This window comes from Amborella trichopoda, chromosome 5 (assembly GCF_054954075.1).
Source record: "Amborella trichopoda isolate Santa Cruz 75 chromosome 5, AtrichopodaSantaCruz75HAP2 v2.0, whole genome shotgun sequence".
NCBI lineage: Eukaryota > Viridiplantae > Streptophyta > Magnoliopsida > Amborellales > Amborellaceae > Amborella > Amborella trichopoda.
Window position 1 is genome coordinate 45,221,755 of NC_142340.1, and position 18,290 is coordinate 45,240,044.

At 35.1% G+C, this 18,290-nt stretch overlaps 1 protein-coding gene and 1 long non-coding RNA gene across 4 annotated transcripts; both read left to right on the plus strand.

Moving 5' to 3' along the window:
* The first annotated feature begins 1,450 nt into the window (after positions 1–1,450).
* LOC18431977 (uncharacterized) lies at positions 1,451–7,148 on the plus strand. Of its 3 annotated transcripts, none has more exons than XR_016056448.1 (3): positions 1,451–1,874; positions 3,719–4,891; positions 6,490–7,148. It is a non-coding gene; the product is annotated as an uncharacterized LOC18431977 (long non-coding RNA). The 3 variants fall into 3 exon arrangements; XR_016056446.1 differs by lacking the exon at positions 1,451–1,874 and adding an exon at positions 2,066–2,725; XR_016056447.1 differs by lacking the exon at positions 1,451–1,874 and adding an exon at positions 2,128–2,725 and having other exon boundaries at positions 3,719–3,787.
* Positions 7,149–11,107: 3,959 nt separating this feature from the next.
* On the plus strand, positions 11,108–15,091 carry LOC18431976 (microtubule-associated futsch-like protein). Its single transcript, XM_006842087.4, has 6 exons — positions 11,108–11,440; positions 12,309–12,411; positions 12,720–13,077; positions 13,272–13,713; positions 14,038–14,093; positions 14,688–15,091. The coding sequence occupies exons 1-6, from the start codon at positions 11,407–11,409 to the stop codon at positions 14,733–14,735; spliced, it is 1,041 nt and encodes a 346-aa protein (XP_006842150.2). The 5' UTR covers positions 11,108–11,406; the 3' UTR covers positions 14,736–15,091.
* Positions 15,092–18,290: the final 3,199 nt, after the last annotated feature.

Consider the following 18,290-nt stretch of genomic DNA (forward strand, 5'->3'; position numbering starts at 1 on the left):
TCATTAAAATTTTAAAATTTCATGTTTTTAGAAAGATAAACTATCTTGAATATAATAGATTCATATTTATCCCGAACATTACTTTCATGGGGTAGATGCTAGAAAGCAGTATTTATTCACTCCGGCGAGCCCAAACGGAGCGAGCCCAAACTCCTGAGTAACTAGGGTTCGCCACCCTGGCGAGCCAATTATCCCCGAGTTGCGTGACCAACTCATGAATCTTAAAGAAATAAAAATTTTAAAAATTTGAAAAAGAAATTTATTAATAATTTCTACTTTTATATTTTCTATCTTTTTGACAAAGAATACATAGTATTTTGGCCATGAATATTTCTTTTTATATTTTAAATTATTTTTAAAATACAGTCAGTCACAAATTGAGTGTTTAAAATTCATTTATCTCTAATTTTGTAACTTCATTTAGGTTTGTTTTCTTTATTTTTATTTTCAAGATATTTTCTTTTTTTTTTTTAACTTTTTAACATATTTTATTTTTTAATACTTTTTGACCTTGGCTAGAACTTGCAGCAACTTGGGTTATTCGGACAATCAGGAAGAATACTTGGCGAGGTCCTGGGCTGAGCACTCGGCCCGAGTCGGCGAGGTCCTGCTCTTTCCAACATGGCGAGGTTATGCTCTTTCCAACATGGCTAGAAAATAGTCACGGCAAAAAAAAAAAAAAAACAAAAACAAAAAAAGGTTGTGTAACCAGTGTTGTCAAATTCACTTCGCTTCAGTCGAAGCCTTTGGATTTTAGACCTAGATAGAAGAGTAGCGAAGCCTGGTATTGCCGGTTTGATGACATTCTACTTCAAATTGATTTGGCCAAAGCAGAGAAACATTTATATAAAAGTATATTTTTATTTTTTAATATATATTTTTTATTGTTTCTATTTTCATATATTTTATACATAAATAATCAATTTATTTATATTAAAGGGTGGTGATCTCATGCAACGGTTGCATCATAGTACAATGCAACAATTTTCATTTGTTTGATCCAAAATTTAAAATATATACTCTTTTCATTCTATTTAACAATCACAAAAAAGAATATTTTAAAACGTAAACTAGAAAGTATTTTTTTAGCCCAATTAACATAAGCCGTTTATTTTGGTTAGATGCTTAGATCTAGGTCTTAAAATTTTTTGAAATAACTTTATTATCATTAAATTGATAATATTAAAAAAGAAAAAAAATGATTTTGAATTCATAACGGCCTAGATCTTAAAATTCATTAATAGATCGTCTAGATTCATTGTTGGAAGAGACTCATTTTGATAATATATAACGGTTTAATGAAATCATCACCCTATATTAATTTAGTTTTGGAAAAATTACAAAAAAAACACCATAAAGTGAATTATCTATGCAACTTACCCCACTCCACTCTTTTCTCTCACTTTTTCCCCAAACAACCTTTTATGGCCAATAACATGTCAACTCAAAAGTAGCATGAAATAAAACTAAACTACCTTTGTTTGTTTTCACACGACCTTCTCTCTTGTTTTGACACGCACTCCGGCAGTACAAACACGCGCAAACACGCGCTTTGGCATTCTGAATGTGTGCTCTGGCAATGCAGGCCTAAGCCGCGGCGCTCGGGTATTATGAGAACTCGCTTTGGCACTCCGGCATTCCGCTTCGACAATGAAGTCTCTAGAGCCATAGCGCTCCGACAATGGAGGATCGCACTCCGACAGTATAAACAAGCGCTCCGCCCTTCTGAATATCATCTCCGGCAATACAGGTTTTAGCTACAACGATCCGGCATGAGAACGTGTATTGACAATACAAAGACATGCTCCGACAATGCAAAGACATGCTTCGGCAATACGTTACCTGGGACACGCGAATTGATTTGATTTATACGGGTAAGGCATTTCCGTTAAAAAAATAACAATTTTTTATCTTGGAAGTATTGTACAAAAAACTAAAAATAAAAAAAATGATTGGGGTGATGTTGTTTTTTATAACTTTCGTAAACTTTTTAAAAAAATAAGTTGTCAAAGCGCCTATCTTTTTTCTAACGAACCGACTCCAAAAGCGAATCCGACAAACATTAGTTGTGTCGGCCTAAGCGAATCTTGCAATATTAGTTTTATAGCACTGAGTTTAGTGGCCTTTGATGATGTGAGGGGCGCTTTATCTTATCCGGAAACTCCAGGTTTCTTCGAATCTTAGCCTTCGTCCCCCGCCCCCGCCGAGCTTAGCTTTAAAGATAGGAAATGTGGAGAAAAACCCTAAAACTCTCGCCCTTGCCTGGAAAGCAACGTTAAATCTCTGTCTTGCCTCCCCAGATGGAGAGGTGAAACTCTAATATGGCAATTTTTTCCTGAATTTCTGTGCTGTAAACACCGGAAAGAGCTTCACAGCCCATCTCAACCAAGCTCTGGATAGTTCTGGTATCTCCTCCATCTTCAAACACAACAACAACAAGAACAAGAGTTGCAGAGTATTGTCGGAGAATATGATGTGATTATGATTATCTTTTCCTCGCGCTATATCTCCTCTGTGTTCTGAGAGCTTTCGTCTTTGCTGGGTTCGCTAAGGAGAAGATCAATTTTTCCTGTGTTTTATGATGCGGAGGCTTCGCAATAGGGGCCTTTGAGGGAGCTTTTGTGAATTGCAGAAATGATGCGTTTGATGAGGATATGATGCAGAGGTGGAGAGATGATTTGAAACAATTTGCTGATCTTTCCGGTTGGGATATGAAGAATCGCAAGTATATTTGTTTTCCGTTTTATGTTGTTTTCTGGAGAAACGTTAACTTTGTATTAAAAGATAACTTTTTCCTTTTTATGTCTTGATTGATGACTATGAAAAGGGAATCTTGGGTAGTGGGTAGCGCAGAGAAGAATTTGAGATTGATTCTATTGAGGAGGTAGCAGTGTTTGCAAAATCGAACTGGAATGGTTAACCGGATATGGGCATGGAATCGGTTTAACCGGCCTAACCGGTAAATCGGCTCTTCAACTGCATAAGTCCCGGGCTGTAAAATTAGAGAAAAAATGGATTTTAGAGAATCGATTTGTGTTATTTTTTAAATTTTCTGAACAAAATGGGAAAAATATAAAAGTGAGTATTAATTACCAAAACAAATTTTAATCTTTGCCAAAAGAATATTAAAAAATACATTACAAATCAGATTTTTTATTTTTAGGAATTAATATACATATCTTTGATTTTTTTTTTAAATACCAGTAGGTCACCAAAACCGGAACCGGTCTGGCCGGTTCTGATCTAACCGGGCAGTTAGTGGTTAGATCGCCCGGTTGGAGGTAGCCCCTTCCAAGTTACACAAATTATCTTTTAAGGTTGCAGGCCCCATGAAGTGGCCATTTATGTAGTGAATTCTTGATTTTCTTGCCCATTGTTGTTTTCTATGTACTTGTTTCCAAGTTATTTTATTTTATCCTTGCATTCCATTCTTAGGTACGTGCATGAATTGATTGGACGAAGCTGTTTTAATTTGTTGTTTGGATTATTCTTATATATCTACAAAATGAGGGCTAATCTACTCCTCAATGTCTTTTCGAGCATGAAATATTTCCTTGTGCTTAAATATATTGATCTTCCTAGCGAGGCCATTGTGTTTGACATCATGGTTATCACTCTCTTTGATGCATCACATATGTTTTGCTCATTTACTAATAAAAAAAAGTTCTTCATGTTTTTTGTTTTTTTCAATTACCTATGAGGATTTGATTTTCTACAGGAATGAAGCAAATTTGGTTCAGGAACTTGTTAGGCATGTTTTAAACAAGTTGACGTACACAAAACCAAGGTGTGTCGCTAATCACCCTATTGGGCTCGATTTTCGGATTGATGATGTGATGAGAGTCTTAGCTAATGATGTTTGGATGATTGGTAACTATGGCATGGGCGGTATCGGGAAGAATATTCTTCAACTAAATAGATTTGATTTTTGTTGCCTGTTGTTTCCTCGCTAATGTTAAAGAAGCCTCTCGAAAATGTTAAAGAAGCCTCTCGAAAATATGGTGGACTTGTCACCATGCAAAAGCAACTTCTTAACAGAAACAACTTCTTAAAGATCTATTTAATGAAGAAGATCTGAATATAATTGATGTTGATAAAAACATCAATGTTATAAAGAGTACAATAAGGTTTTGCTTTTACAATAAGCAACTTGAACTCTTCAACTCCTCAATTGGTGGGCATGAACTCTTCCACTTCAACTATAACTCTTCATTTGATGGCCATGAACTCTTCAATTTCAACTCTTCAATTGGTGTTGTTGAATCGGCGTGCATTTGGGAGGGACCGACCCAATCTATTAAACTCTTTAACTCCTCAGTTGGTGGGCATTAACTCTTCAACTTCAACTCTTCAGTTGGTTGTGTTCTTCAACTTCAACTCTTCAGTTGGTGGTGTTCAATCGGTGTGCATTTGAGACCAATCTATTAACTCTTCAACTCTTCAGTTGGTATGCATTTGGGGGACGGACCCAATCTCTTCAAGAGTATTCTGTTCAAGCCCATATTTGGGAGGGACCGACCCAATCTCTTCAAGCGTATTCTCTAGGAAGTACCTCTTGGTGCATATTAAGCGCATCTAGGAAGTACCTCTTGGTGCATATTTGGGAGGGACTGATTCAATCTATAACTCATCAACTTCAACTCTCAGTAGTTGATGTTATTCAGTCGGTGTGCAATTGGGAGGGACCGAACCAATCTATTAAACTCTTCAACTCCTCAGGGTATGCATTTGGGGGACAGACCCGATCAACGTATTCTCTTCAAGCGCATCTAGGAAGTAACTCTCCAGTTGGTGCATATTTGGGAGGGACCGACCCAATCATTCCTAATAACGGGACCAAAGCCCGTTGCCTTACCGCTTGGCCACACCCCATTTCTATTTCTATTTGACGGTAATAAACACTAATATCGGTATTGGTTGTTTGTCAATTCCAGCCCATATATATATGGAATAGGTTGTTGCTCGGATTCATCACGTGTAGAATAAAAATGAATTCATTGATGATTATGTATTAATTCGATTACAATTAAGATATTCTATGAAACTGAGATTTTGATTCCTTAGAATTCTAATTTAGAATTAGAATTGAATTCAACAATTGAAGGATCTTTGATTTGATTCAGGTTCAAAGAAGGATTTTTTAGACTACCTGTATTATCTTTATTTTCTATTTTCCTTTGTGTCAAAAAATCAATAAAAATGAAATTATCTACAAGAAAAAAATGTGAACTCTTCAACACTCTTCTCTTCAGTTGGTGTGCATTTGAGAAGGATCGACCCAATCTCTTCAAGCAAATTTGGGACGGACTGACCCAATCTCTTCAACTCTTTAGTTAGTGTGTATTTGGGAGGGATTGACCTCTTCAAACTCTTTGGTGCGCATTTGGGAGGGACCAACCCACTCAAGAATATCAAAAATTGTTAGGTAAGAATATGTGCGGGTCCGAATGAATTGTTTAGTACAAGAGAGAAAAACCTGCCCACTGAGAGTTATCACAGAGAGAGGGTTTCTTCCTTGGTAAATATTCAACCCCCTTATCCTTCAAGATGCTCTAATATGGTCCCCAAACGGTTCGGGCTCCTTCTCAGTCTGCTCCTTTTATTACTCCCTCCTCCCAAATCAGGACCCTCACCCCTCCTCAACAAAACTTGGTCTCTTCTTATCCCCCATAAGGTTCAAGCTTTCACTTGGATTCTCCTCCAAGGTAAAACATTCACCTTGGACCAACTTCAACATAGAGGTGTTTCTTTCCCCAACTGCTGCATTCTGTGTTTCCATGAAGAGGAAACTATCCCCAACCTCTTCATCCATTGCAAGGTCACTGTAGGATTATGGTCATCCCTCCTTAAATTCTCTGGCATGTCCCCCCGTTAACCTATTTAAATCCCTTCCCCCCTTCTAAAAAAATGGAAAAATGGCACCTATCTGTCCCAGCTCTGCGATGGAGCTAGTCCCGGCTCTGCTATGGAGCATGTGGCTTGAGGGAAATGCTAGAACTTTCAGAGGAACCCTCAAAACTCAACAATCTGTTTTTGAATCTATCTCTATCCTAATCTTCCTTTGGGCGCCAAAACAATACCAACTTTGCATTCTAACCCAATCTCCCACTTTTTGATAAACGGGGACTACCTCCTTTGGGCCAAAACAATTCCACTTTTTGATAAAAGCAGAAAGTATGGTTCGACGCCTGAAACTACTTTGCGTTGTGATCCATTTTTTAATGGAAGATTCAAATCTCTTTCATCAGAATTAGTCTGGCTAAAGTGTTGGGGATATCCCCTACAATACCTTACAGATGGTTGTAGGATGCAAAGCTTGCTTCCTTGATTTCTCATGCGACAACCTTAAAGGGGTGTGAAAATGGAATAGGAAATTTAAAAATAGTAACTTATATATTTGACATCATCTCTTTTCTTTTCTTTTTTTTTTTGCATATTGGAACTCATCACGGCTGTATCTTCCTTACCAAGCTATTTTTTTTTGAACAGGTTTTCTCGAACTTGAAGGTTTTGATCTCAGCTGTTGCCCAAACTTAAAGAGAATTTCCGACTGTTCTCCATACCCGAACTTGGAGTAGTTGAATCTCAGAGATTGATGCAAGTTGGTTATGATTCCTAACTCATTCACTGGCCTTCTGGGGAATTTGGTTTTTCTGAATGTTGAAGAATGCTACATCCTCAAGGAACTGCAAGGCATCATTCTCCTAACCTTATTAAAAAAACAAAAAGAAAAAAAAAGAATGCAACATACTCAATGAACTGCCAAGCAAGGTTTCAGGATTTCATCTTCTTCAAAAGCTTATCGATTCAAGTTGTTGGGTGCTTAACAAGCTTTTGGAGCAGTTCGGTTTCTTAAGATCTTTAGTAGAGCTTGATGTTGCTGTTACTAGCATATTACAATCACCTGATTCGATTAGAAATTTAACTAAATTGAGATTTCTTCACTTGAAACATACTATGATGAGAGAACTGCTAGTTTTGCTAGGCTCATTGGTGAACCTTGAGGGGTTGGATGTGAGTGCATGTACTGTACAAGGTAGATTCCCTGCGTTGATTGGGAAAGATGAGGTCACTGCATACCAAAAAATGTGGAGAACTTTGATAGTCACATTGCATGACGAATTTGGGCTTCTTCCTAATTTGGAAAAGTAGTGTATGGGGGAGTATAAATGGTTGGTATAGCTCTTAGAAAGCTTTGGATATAAGATCGAAAAAATACTCTTAGAAAGCACGGGGCATGGATATAAGATCTTATGTAACTACTGAGGAGGATTTTTTCGATTTGAATCTGAATCTTATATAAGATCTTATAAAATATGGATATAAGATTCAAAGGTATATACATATATATATATATATATATATATATATATATATATATATATATATATATATATATATATATATAGGAAAAGACTATGCAATGTCTATAGGTAAAAGAGAACAGTGATTTCGTTTATTTTCATCACCGTTCAAAGTTCATCGCGTGGTCATGATTGTTCGGTAGTGTTTTATTTTTCATTTTTTTTCGACAAATTGGAATGACTTGAAATTTGAAGCGTGTATTCATAAAAAATAGGAGAATTTTCAAAAAAAATTTAAAAATATTTTATATGAAAAATATTGATCAAAATACCTTAAAAAAGTTTCGGGGTATTTTGGTTAATTGTTTTTTTGCGGATAATTTTTTTTATATTTTTATTAGATGTGCTTCAGTAAGTACTTACCCTCCAAATTTTAGGTTATTATGATTTGTAGAAAAATAAATAAAAAATAAAACACTATCGGATAATCGTGACCATACGATGAAATTTGGATAGTGATGAGAGTAGGCGAAATCACTATTTATTTTTACCTATAGGTATTGAAATGATTTATATATATATATATATATATATATATATATATATATATATATATATATATATAGAGCTTAATTTGACATATCACTATTTCAATATTAAATTGTGACCTTGCATCAAATTTATCTTTCTCACTAAGAAATAATAGAAGGAAAAAGTTTATATAGGGCCGAGGCTCTTAAGAATTAAATTTGAGTCTACTTTAAAAATTTCACTATAAGAGGTTGTTTTGATGCCCAAATATCTTCAAATTGATTATCTCGAATCAAGATGCATGGACATGAGAAAAAAATGGATTTTAAGTTTTGGAAATAGTGTATTTTGTAATGTATTTTTGGACCATTAAGTTTTAAGATTTTCAAGTTTTTATAGATCTATCGATCTACACTGTTTTTTAAGCTTTAAACTTTATAAATAAAGATAAAAATAAATTTTAAGGTTATTACAAGTATTTTTCAGTACTGACACCACATTTCTAGATACTATTTGAAGGTAGGCTCTAATTTCATTGTTTAGAGCCTAGGCTCTATACAAACTGCACCCATAATAGAATGTTGGGTACTTGTATATGGTAGGGTAAAGTTTATATAGAGCTTAGGCTCTAAACAATCAAATCTAAGCCTACCTCAAATATAGAAGTTTATATAAAAGAGTTGTTTTGATGTCCAAATATCTTCAAATTGATCATCTCGACATCAAGATGTATAGACATAAGAAAAAATGGGCTACAAGTTTTAGAAATAATGTATTTTGTAAAGCATTTTTGGATTGTCAATTTTTTAAACTGTATAAATAAATTTAAAAATATATTTTAAAGCTATCACAAAGATTTTCAATATTAAAATCACATTTCTGAACACTATTTGAAGGTAGGTTCTAATTTGATTGTTTAGAGCCTAGGCTCTATACAAAACACACCCAAAAAAATAAAGGCATTGAAATAACAAAAATTGAAATTCATGGTGGTCGCAGGTTGATATCCTTGAGAAAACATTGGATCAATATCTTTTCCATCCACCTGTCCACTAAAGTCACCATATGCCCAAAATGTTAAATTTTCCTCATTTGAATTTAGGGGATGGTCTATAAATAGATCATTTACTTTTTATACAAGGACAATCATTTTTGTCTTTTAAATTTCAAGATGAGTGATTGTAAGAATGTCATTGAATAGAAGCAAAATTCCAAAAAAAATCCTTAAACTTTATGACTCACTTCAAGTTATCCAATTGACATCTAATGAGTGGAAAAAGTTATAACTTCATTGTAATAAAAAAAAATAGTCTCTTTATAGGCAATCGTTTTACTTAAAAAAGAGTTGCATTGAGATCGTCATATTTTTTGGGGTCAAAATGGATATACAAAGTTCTAATAAATACTACCCAAATGCTATTTGCCCTTTCATACCATTAATACTGTATCTCCCTCCAAGTGGAAAGATGCTACGGGATCCTTTTGTCAATATGGCATGTACAAAAAGGTACATACGGATCTCCCTCCAAGTGGAACGACGGCATAAGAATTTTTTGTTCCTCTAGCTTGTTCTGGAATTTGAAAGATTATTTTTTAAAATAAATCTATCGAGTTGGATCTTTATCATTAAATTTTTTCAAAACCAAAACGTGTTTACGGTGATCGATCGGGGCTCCAATCTCCTTAGTCCAAAATATCCCTCATGTCGGTCTTCCAAAATAACAGTGAGAGAGCACACTGTTATTGAGTAGGATGAGAGTGAGAGAGAAAGATGGAGACCGAGAGATGTTGGAGTCCGGCGGTGTACCCCATCTGGTCCCACGAAAGGTTTCCATGACTGTAGCTGCAAATCCTTTTGGGATCTAGAGCAACTGCTTTCTCACATTATGGCTTTTTTTTATCATAAATGGGTTCCTCATAGAGGGGGGTTTCTAATTGTTTCTTATAACACAAGCATAGAATACAATTTATTTCCTTGGCAAAAATATTTTCTCACGAGCAAAACATGTCCTAAGCCCCAAAAGGGATTAGTAATTTGGTCATAACCTTATAAATTTATGAGGAATTTAAGCTCATGTCCCCCCCCCCCCCCCCCCCCCCCCCCCCACCCAAAAATTGTTATTGTGGAAATGCCCCCCATGTTTTATATCTTACATTCTAAAAAATGTCCCTACTCTGGATCTTGAAAGTCCATACGGATCTTGAAAATCCGAAATGGCTAAGGTCCAAAATCAAGTTAGGCATGACTTTAGATCCCAAAGTCAGGGCATAGAAGCTTTGATTCCAAACTTTGAATGTATCAAATGCCAATATCATTCTCGACTTTAGATTTCAAAGATCTGAAGTCAAAGTCTTGAGAGTCTCGACTTCAAAGTTCTAAGGGTGGCAATGGGTTGGGTGGCGCTGCTGGGCCTTAAAAATTTAAGGCATGGGCCAAGCCAAGACAGGCTTGGTGGGGGTAGGCCCTTTTTTTCTCCCGACGACTGCCGGCAATTATACACCGGAGAGGAGGGAAATACACATGTTTTCAAATGGTTTTTAATTCATTGCATCTAGTGTGCTCCCGCTGAACACACTGTGCATCTACTTCCTCGGTCAAAACACCTAGCTACATTGCTTTTTTCACTCTAAATTTTTTTGAATCATGTAGCAATTACGAGATGATTATTTTTAAAATATTTTAGATTTTGCCATTCTGAAATATATTCAATCTCCCGATATTATTTTTTTCTAGTACATAGATTTTATTTATGAATAATTTTTATTGAAATTATTCTTTCGGTAGTATAGTTTATATGCCCAGAATTTAAGATCTAAAGGTATCTGTAGCATGTATTTTGGCCGAGGTAATAAATACATAGTATTCTCCTACAAGAGTAAATAGTTATGAAAAATATTTTAAGAAAATGTGTATTTCCCTCTTGTAATTGCTGGACAGGTACGTCGTGAAAAAAAAAAAAGTAAAGAAAAAGGCTCTTGAAGGGGAGAGGGGGATGGTCATGGTAATTTACTGAGAGAAAATGTACTCATTGGTAATAAAAGTTTGAAATATTGTCCGTATGTAATGGTCTAAAAAAAGGCAAAAATAATAAATAAAGGTATACAAATGTAAAATACAAAAAATAGGCCAAATATTTAGTATGGACATAGCATAATTTTTTATAAATTTATGATAACTTGTAAATTTTTTCCTAAATGTATCATAACCTCAAATATAAGAAATTAACCCCAAAGATTAGTATTAGTAGGCCCATAATGACCGTTTTGAAATTTGAAAACGATTTAGGGTTTCAGATGTGGGGCCTCAGCCGCGGGAGACGTTGAACCCTCGCTTTGTGACCGTTAATCTTTGCCGTTCATTTCATTAATTTTTTTTCTATTTTCTTTTTTGTAATACTTTTGTGACTTTATTTTGAAAAAAAGCATTTCCCGCTCACTTCTGTTTATTTTATGACTTAAAACCTGCGATTTCTTTCTATTTATAACTCCTTTGTTTACTGCTTCTCTCTCTATTCATTCTCCATTCTTCATTCTCTCTCTAAAATTTTCTCTCATTAACACAGCAGAAGCCATGGATTCCACCAAAGATCAAGCTTCTGGTTCAGGTAACACCTCTCTCTCTCTCTCTCTATCTCTTTATCTATTCATCTCTCTCTCTCTCTATCTGTTTACATCTACCTCTCTCTCTGCCTCTTTTTCTCTCTAAAAAAGCCTCTTTTGATATCTCTCTTTTGGTGGTTGTGTGTCATGATGATGGAGCAGTATGGAATGCTTGTTTCCGTTAACTTATGTTTCCCTCTTTTAAGTGGTCTCCATAAGATTATTTGATGACTCCTACTCTCTCTCTCTCTGTAATTGTGGATCATGGTATTATTTGGAAGCCATTTTTTACTCCTCTCTCTCTCTCTCTCTCTCTCTCTCTCTCTCTTCCCTACGTAGTTTGTATTGTGCTGTACGATGATCGTCTGCTTCTTCCTCTCTCTCTTTCTTACTCTCTATTATGATCTAAAAAAATGGGCTTTTTTCTTTATATTTGGTATTGTATATCAATAAAGGAGGATCTGCTATTCTCCTCCTTTCTCTCTTTCTATCTCTCTTTTATTCTGTATCATCATCTAAAAATATTGCCTTTTTCTTTATATCGGTTTTTGTATATTAAAAAGGATGACCTGCTATTTTTCCCCTCTCCACTGTGATGGGATGCGGATACAGTAAAATGCACCATCCCCCCGCCCCTCTCTCTCTGATTATAAATGTGTATTTTTGGCTCTAATCTGCTTTTTCTTCTGTTCCTTTTTCGGAAATTCTTTTCATAGTTTTCATTTCTTTGTTTCTTTACACTTTGTTTTCCTCATCAGGGTTTCTATTTTATTTTGGTCAATAATCTCTCTCTCATTCTCTCATTACCTATCTATCCATCTCTATTTCTCTGAAATGCCGTAGTGATTGGTTCCTTTTGTTTTGATATCACAGCTCAATCTATGAAATCAAGATTGCGATATCCACTGCGTTCAGCTGGTAAAGCAAAGGAGGATAAATCACAGGCTGATATTAAAGTATCATCTGCAACTAAGAGGTGATCCCTGTATTTTCTAAACTTCATATTAAAATCGTGATTATGCCCATTAAATTTTGACATGGTTTCAAGAATCAGTTCTTATCCCCATATGGACTTGCTCTCTCTCTCTCTCTCTCTCTCTCTCCCCCTGTGATATGTGTATCCATTGATTCCATTATCCTGATCAAAATTGAAACCCAGTTAAAAACACAAACCTTTTTTTTGTTAAATCTTGTGAAAAATAGGAAGCAAAGAATAATCTCTCAATATGTTGTCATTTACTTCAAAGCAAAAGGTTAACTGCTCTTCCTTCAATGTTTATTCAGGGAGAAACCCGTCTCAAATGTGAGCAAAAGTGTAAGCGTGCTCGACTTTTCAGTCAAAGAAAAGACCACAAAACCACCTCGAAGGCTCTCTGTTCCTTCAAAAAGCATTGCTAGTCCTTTATCAAAATTGGGGGGTGGAATAACTCCAATTTCAGAAACTCGGGCCAAGAAAACAGCAACCAATCAAGGAAAGGGCGACACCCCTGCCTCTGATGCCTCAAAGTCTATTGCAAGAAAGAAATTCAATGTGTTATCCTCCCATTCTTACTGGGTTTCTCAAATCAAGCTATCTGAATCTGCTTCCAAACATTCAATCTCGTTGGGTTTCTTCAAGCTTGCACTTGACGCTGGCTGTGAGGTCTGTCTCTCTCCCCCACTGTGTTTTTCCCTATGCAATTTAATATTTTTGTATTCATCATAATTACTTGTGTAGACCACAATGCCAGATTATAGCAACTTCTGCCAAATTCAAGGAAATTGTCACATTTTTTTGTTATTCTAATGGGCGAGTATCTTCGGTCCCCATTTATTGACACTCTGATTTTGTTTCAGCCTCTGCATCGAATGCAAGATGAACTGAAACTGTACATCCAGAGACACAACCTTCTCACTGATCTTGGAGAACTCACCAAAGATGTTCTTCAACTCTATGAAGTCTCTGAAAATTTGGTGCAATCTCCTAGCTCCGAGACAAGTTCTCTTGTTCAAGAAGATGATTCTCACTCAATCACTGATGGGAATTTGAAACCCAAAAGTCTAAACATTGAGCCCATGGAAAATAACTCAGTTACTGAATCTGCTAGTGCAAAGAAAGATGCGATTGGTAAGAGAAATGCTTCAGTGAAAAGCAACAGGTCTTCATTTGTTCGAAGCTCTGCAAATTTGAGAGCTTCAACTGATACTCATTCTCAGAAGACTTCACAGAGGACTACCCGACGCGATCTGGCTAGAGATAAGAACAAGGGTTCGGCAAAGAAGGAGACTGTCGATAAGGGTAATTTTCCTTCAAATCCTTTTATATTTTACTCGTTTTTCTGTTTCCTACGATATTTTCTATGAAGATCAACCTTTATCTAATATTTGCCATTCTTAGCTGATAGCTCTATAATTCAGTTTACTTACAAATTTAGTATGACGTTTTTGTTATTTCTCTATGGTTTTTCTGTCTTTTTTTTATTAGAACTATTGCATATGTGATTTTTGTTATTTATCAACGTGCTAACTTGGACTAAATACCCTTCTCTTTAACTGTTAATGTTATGTTTTGATGGCAAATTGATTCATGTATTAATTGCTTCTTGTTTTCTTTCTCCTGCAGCTTCAGCTGATCCTGTGATGAGTCTGGTCCCTCAGGGGGAAGATAAAGAGAACTTGGTATGCACCCACTTTCTGATAATTTTCTTTTTCAATATACTTTAAACATTTTGGAATTTGGATATATTTGTCCTTAAATAACAGCCCAGTTATTGGTGATATTATTATCCATTAACATTCCATTATTTCTTGTTACTTTTCGTGTGCTATTTAATTTGAATGGTTAACTCAGATTTGCTATTAGCAAGTGTGTTTTCTTTATGTTTTTTTTTCATCCTGGCTTGCTTTTCTATTGCGTTTTGAAACATTGGATCATCCATTTGCTATACTTAATATGATGTTTTTCAGTCATGATTTAAAAGTTTGTTTTTCCCCCCTAGAAGCCTATTCTTTTGGCCTTTAACACCCTTGTTAAAGAGTGAAGAACGGCCCCAGGGTATTTCATTATTTCACCATGGCAGTAATTTTTTTTGCTTGTCAATATCAGTAAATCATTTTTTTGCTCGTCAATTTCGGTAATTTTTTTTGCTTGTCAATTATTTTTGCTTTCTTTATTTCCCTTGTTCTTGAGTGAAATCTTGTGAATTTCATTTCTTTCCTCGAGTGTTTTATTCCTCACCATTAATAACATCCATGTGCTTTACTTCTTTGTAGGATTCTGTGCAGATGGAAGACAGTAGCCTCACTGCGGTACAAGCATAGAGAAAAGCTTTGTCAGATATACCAGTATACATAATTTGTGGAAAGTGTGAATTGTGTTTGCTTTGGGAGTGGCAGTTAAGGATTTCACTGTTAAGACCATTGCTTTTTATAGAATAATTTGTTCTCTCTGCCATTAGATTGTGATGCTAAGGGAGACTATATTTATGATTCTTTTGTTTGTTGAGAGGGTCTTAACCAAGTGTTTTTGACTTTTTCGTTATAGATGCAACTGTTTGGTGATTGTAATTTCAGTTTTTTTAAAGCAGTTGCTTGGTGTGACGGCCATATAAAAGAAAAAAGCAACTGCTTGGTGTGATGTCTGTGTACTGCAGGAAATGCAATCCTTCCCTTGATTATTTGGTTTTCTAGAGGGAAAATGATAATAGTTAGAAATTGCATAGAGCTTCAAATATTCTGATATTTGATGTCCAAAATAATTGAATGTAAAATTTATGCTGTGCATAGTTTTTATCGACGTTCTCCTATGGAAAGCATGCGTGCAAACATGTTTTATATTTGTCATACCCTTGATATCATGGCCATGCCCGCCGCTTCATGTTTCAAGCTGCAAATTAAATCTTGTTGGAAATTGCAGTTCTTTTGCTATCAACCAAACAAATTTCATGCTCTAAAGATGGTTTGTCTTGTAATATGTTTTTTGGATTATCCATTTTAAGAGTTGACTAAGTAAAAAATTTGTTTCATTTTTTGGGGCCATAACTGGAGGATATATTTGGTTGACCATTGCACGGTTTCATGCCCTTCAACTGCATTTTTTTGTGGTGTTTTTTGTATGACTTTGCAAAGTACTATGAACTCATGGCTCTATGAAGCTTGTACCTTCACCAATATGATGAATGGGTTCTCAGTAGTGATTTAAACACTTGCGATCTGGATTGAAGTTGCTCAATTTGGATTGCGAATAGGTGGTTACTGGGCCTGTATCTAATTGGAACAGGGAATTGCCTGGTTTTGTCAAGGAACCACGCGATTTGGTTACCACTTTTTTTTTTTCTTTCTTTTATTTAGTTTCTACTGGCTGATTCTTTTGGCGGGATTGTCATTCTAGATTGGCCATTTGCTGATCAGGACCGATTCCTGGATGGCTAGTTCACGTGAACGGTAGTTCTTGGGCCTCCAAATAATTATAAAAAATGAGTAGGTTTAAAGGGAAGGGCATACTAGATATACAAATGATTTTAGTTAAGTTCCATTTTGATTTCAAACTAAATACTATTTGTTCGATGTTAAAAATTCATGGTTGAGATGGTGTTCATATTTTATTTGAGTTCGAATAGGTACTATTGTGTAAGTTATGGTCATTTGCATTTTGCGAAATTTGAAAATAGCAACGTATATCTAGGTTAATATTTTGGCAACTATCATATCTTTGGCGAGGTCTGGAAAGGGCTTTCAGAAGAAATAAATCAATTTTATTACCCAATTCAATGATATTGTCGAATCCTCTTGCCAAGGGAGATGAGCCCATCTTTCTTCTTCACCCACAGCTTACAATATTCAGGAGTTTGGATTTTATTTGTTCTCTCTCCATCCACAGCTTACAGTATTCCGAGGCTTGGATTTAGTTTGTTATTATGTGGTAGACAACTTAAATTCACATAAACCAGGATGCTCCACAAATGTTACAGTCAAAAAGACCCCCAATGGATCATGTCAATTCTTTCCTACTATTGGAGAATCCATCTATCATGTTAATAATGCAAAGAACATGGGTAACACTATCGCCCAACAGAGCCATCACCATCAATTTACAGCTACTGACGATGGAGATTAAAACGCCACATATTTCTTTCGTAAACAGTCGGTGTATAACATATGGATGAGATAAAATACCTTTATGGCGAATATGATTTTCCCCTCTTTGCAGTGTGCAAGCAAGTTTGTGAGAGACACACACAGTCAACTTGGGGAAGTATATGTCTGCCCACATCACAATCTTCATAAAAATTGCATACTATTTGATCGATCCGTGTGAAATCAATGCCTGCAATTTGCATCTCTTCATCAACAGTCACCCACCATCTATCCATTCTTTTGGGATGTTATGGATTTGGCCATTCTTCGGCTAAATTCTAAGAATCCATGGATTTTAGATGAACTTGCCATGCTCAATAAATGGTTAGCAAGTTTTATAACCATGGTATGAACCAGTGTTCAAAAAATCTAACCAGCCTTCAAAAACAGGGCAATGACCGGTTCCGACTGGCCTAATCGGGCAGGTCATGGCCAAGTCCAAAAAGTTTTTTTTTTAAAAAGAAATAAAATAATAATAATGAAAAGTATATATAAATTATGATTAAACAACGTACATCCAAATGTAGTTGAAAATTAGCAAAAAAAATAAATGTTAAAAAATCTATTTGTGCCCAAAGGTTTTTTTGAAAATTTCTATAAACAATAGAAATATATAAAAATAAGTATTCATGGCCGAAACAAGTCACAATCTTTGCCAAAATTATATAAAAAAGAAAAATATTTTAAAAATACATTACAAACAAATCTCTTATTTTTTGGAATTTTATATATTCTTTTAAAATACTAGGGAAGACCACCAAAACCGGATGAGCCAGTGCTTGGTTCCGGTTTTACCGACCTGTTCCGAGTTGGATCAGCCGAGTTTGCAAACACTTGTATGAACTATGAAGCAAAAGGCCATGCATGTCTAACACTAATTTAGAAAATAAAGGCTCTAGACAACTAAAAAAAAAAAGAAACAATGTAAGGATTTTTCCTTATATTTTTCAATGGGTCGTAAAGGAATCATATTTCCCTGCCTTTCTCACCGCATATATCTATTAACAAGTCCTCAAAACTCCCTGCTTCATATTGCCTGGTTATACCACAATGGTACATGAAATAATGGAGTTGAAAACGATTATGCAAGTTCATATGAAAATAATTGCTTCTCTCATGGAAATCTTTAGCCGATGTATGTGGAGCTTCTACATGGAAACCAAGACATTCACTCTCTCCTAATTTGAGAATTAAAATCGTTTGCTTACTCTCTCCGATGTGGTTTGTAAAGGGTTACAATCTTAAAGAATCAAAAGTAAGATGCACCTCCAAACTTTGTCATAAGATGCAATTTTGGTGTCGAAATTTTTTAGGATGACATCATAATCTATTTTTATTTTTAATTATAAAATTTTAATTTAAAAAATGATTCAAATCAAGCGGATTTATATACATATGGAAATCTTGGAAATGGATGGCCTAGATAATGTGTTACAAGATATACTATTTTTAAAGCTTTAAATCTTTATTTTTTCCGAATCCATACTACATCTATGTCGAGATGATCAATTAGACGTTTTTCCAACATCAAAACAACCTTTCTCTCTTTTTTTTTTTTTTTTCTTTTTTTTTTTTTGCCTTTTTTTTTTTTTTCTTTCTTTCTTACTTTTTTTTTTTTTTTTTTTTGGTCTTTTGATTTACCCAACAAAAATACAAACATTTTTTGAGGGATTCTTGAGGTGCACTTTAATTCTATATGTCAAGGTTTCGAGCTTTGTAAACTTTTTCCTACTCTCTCAT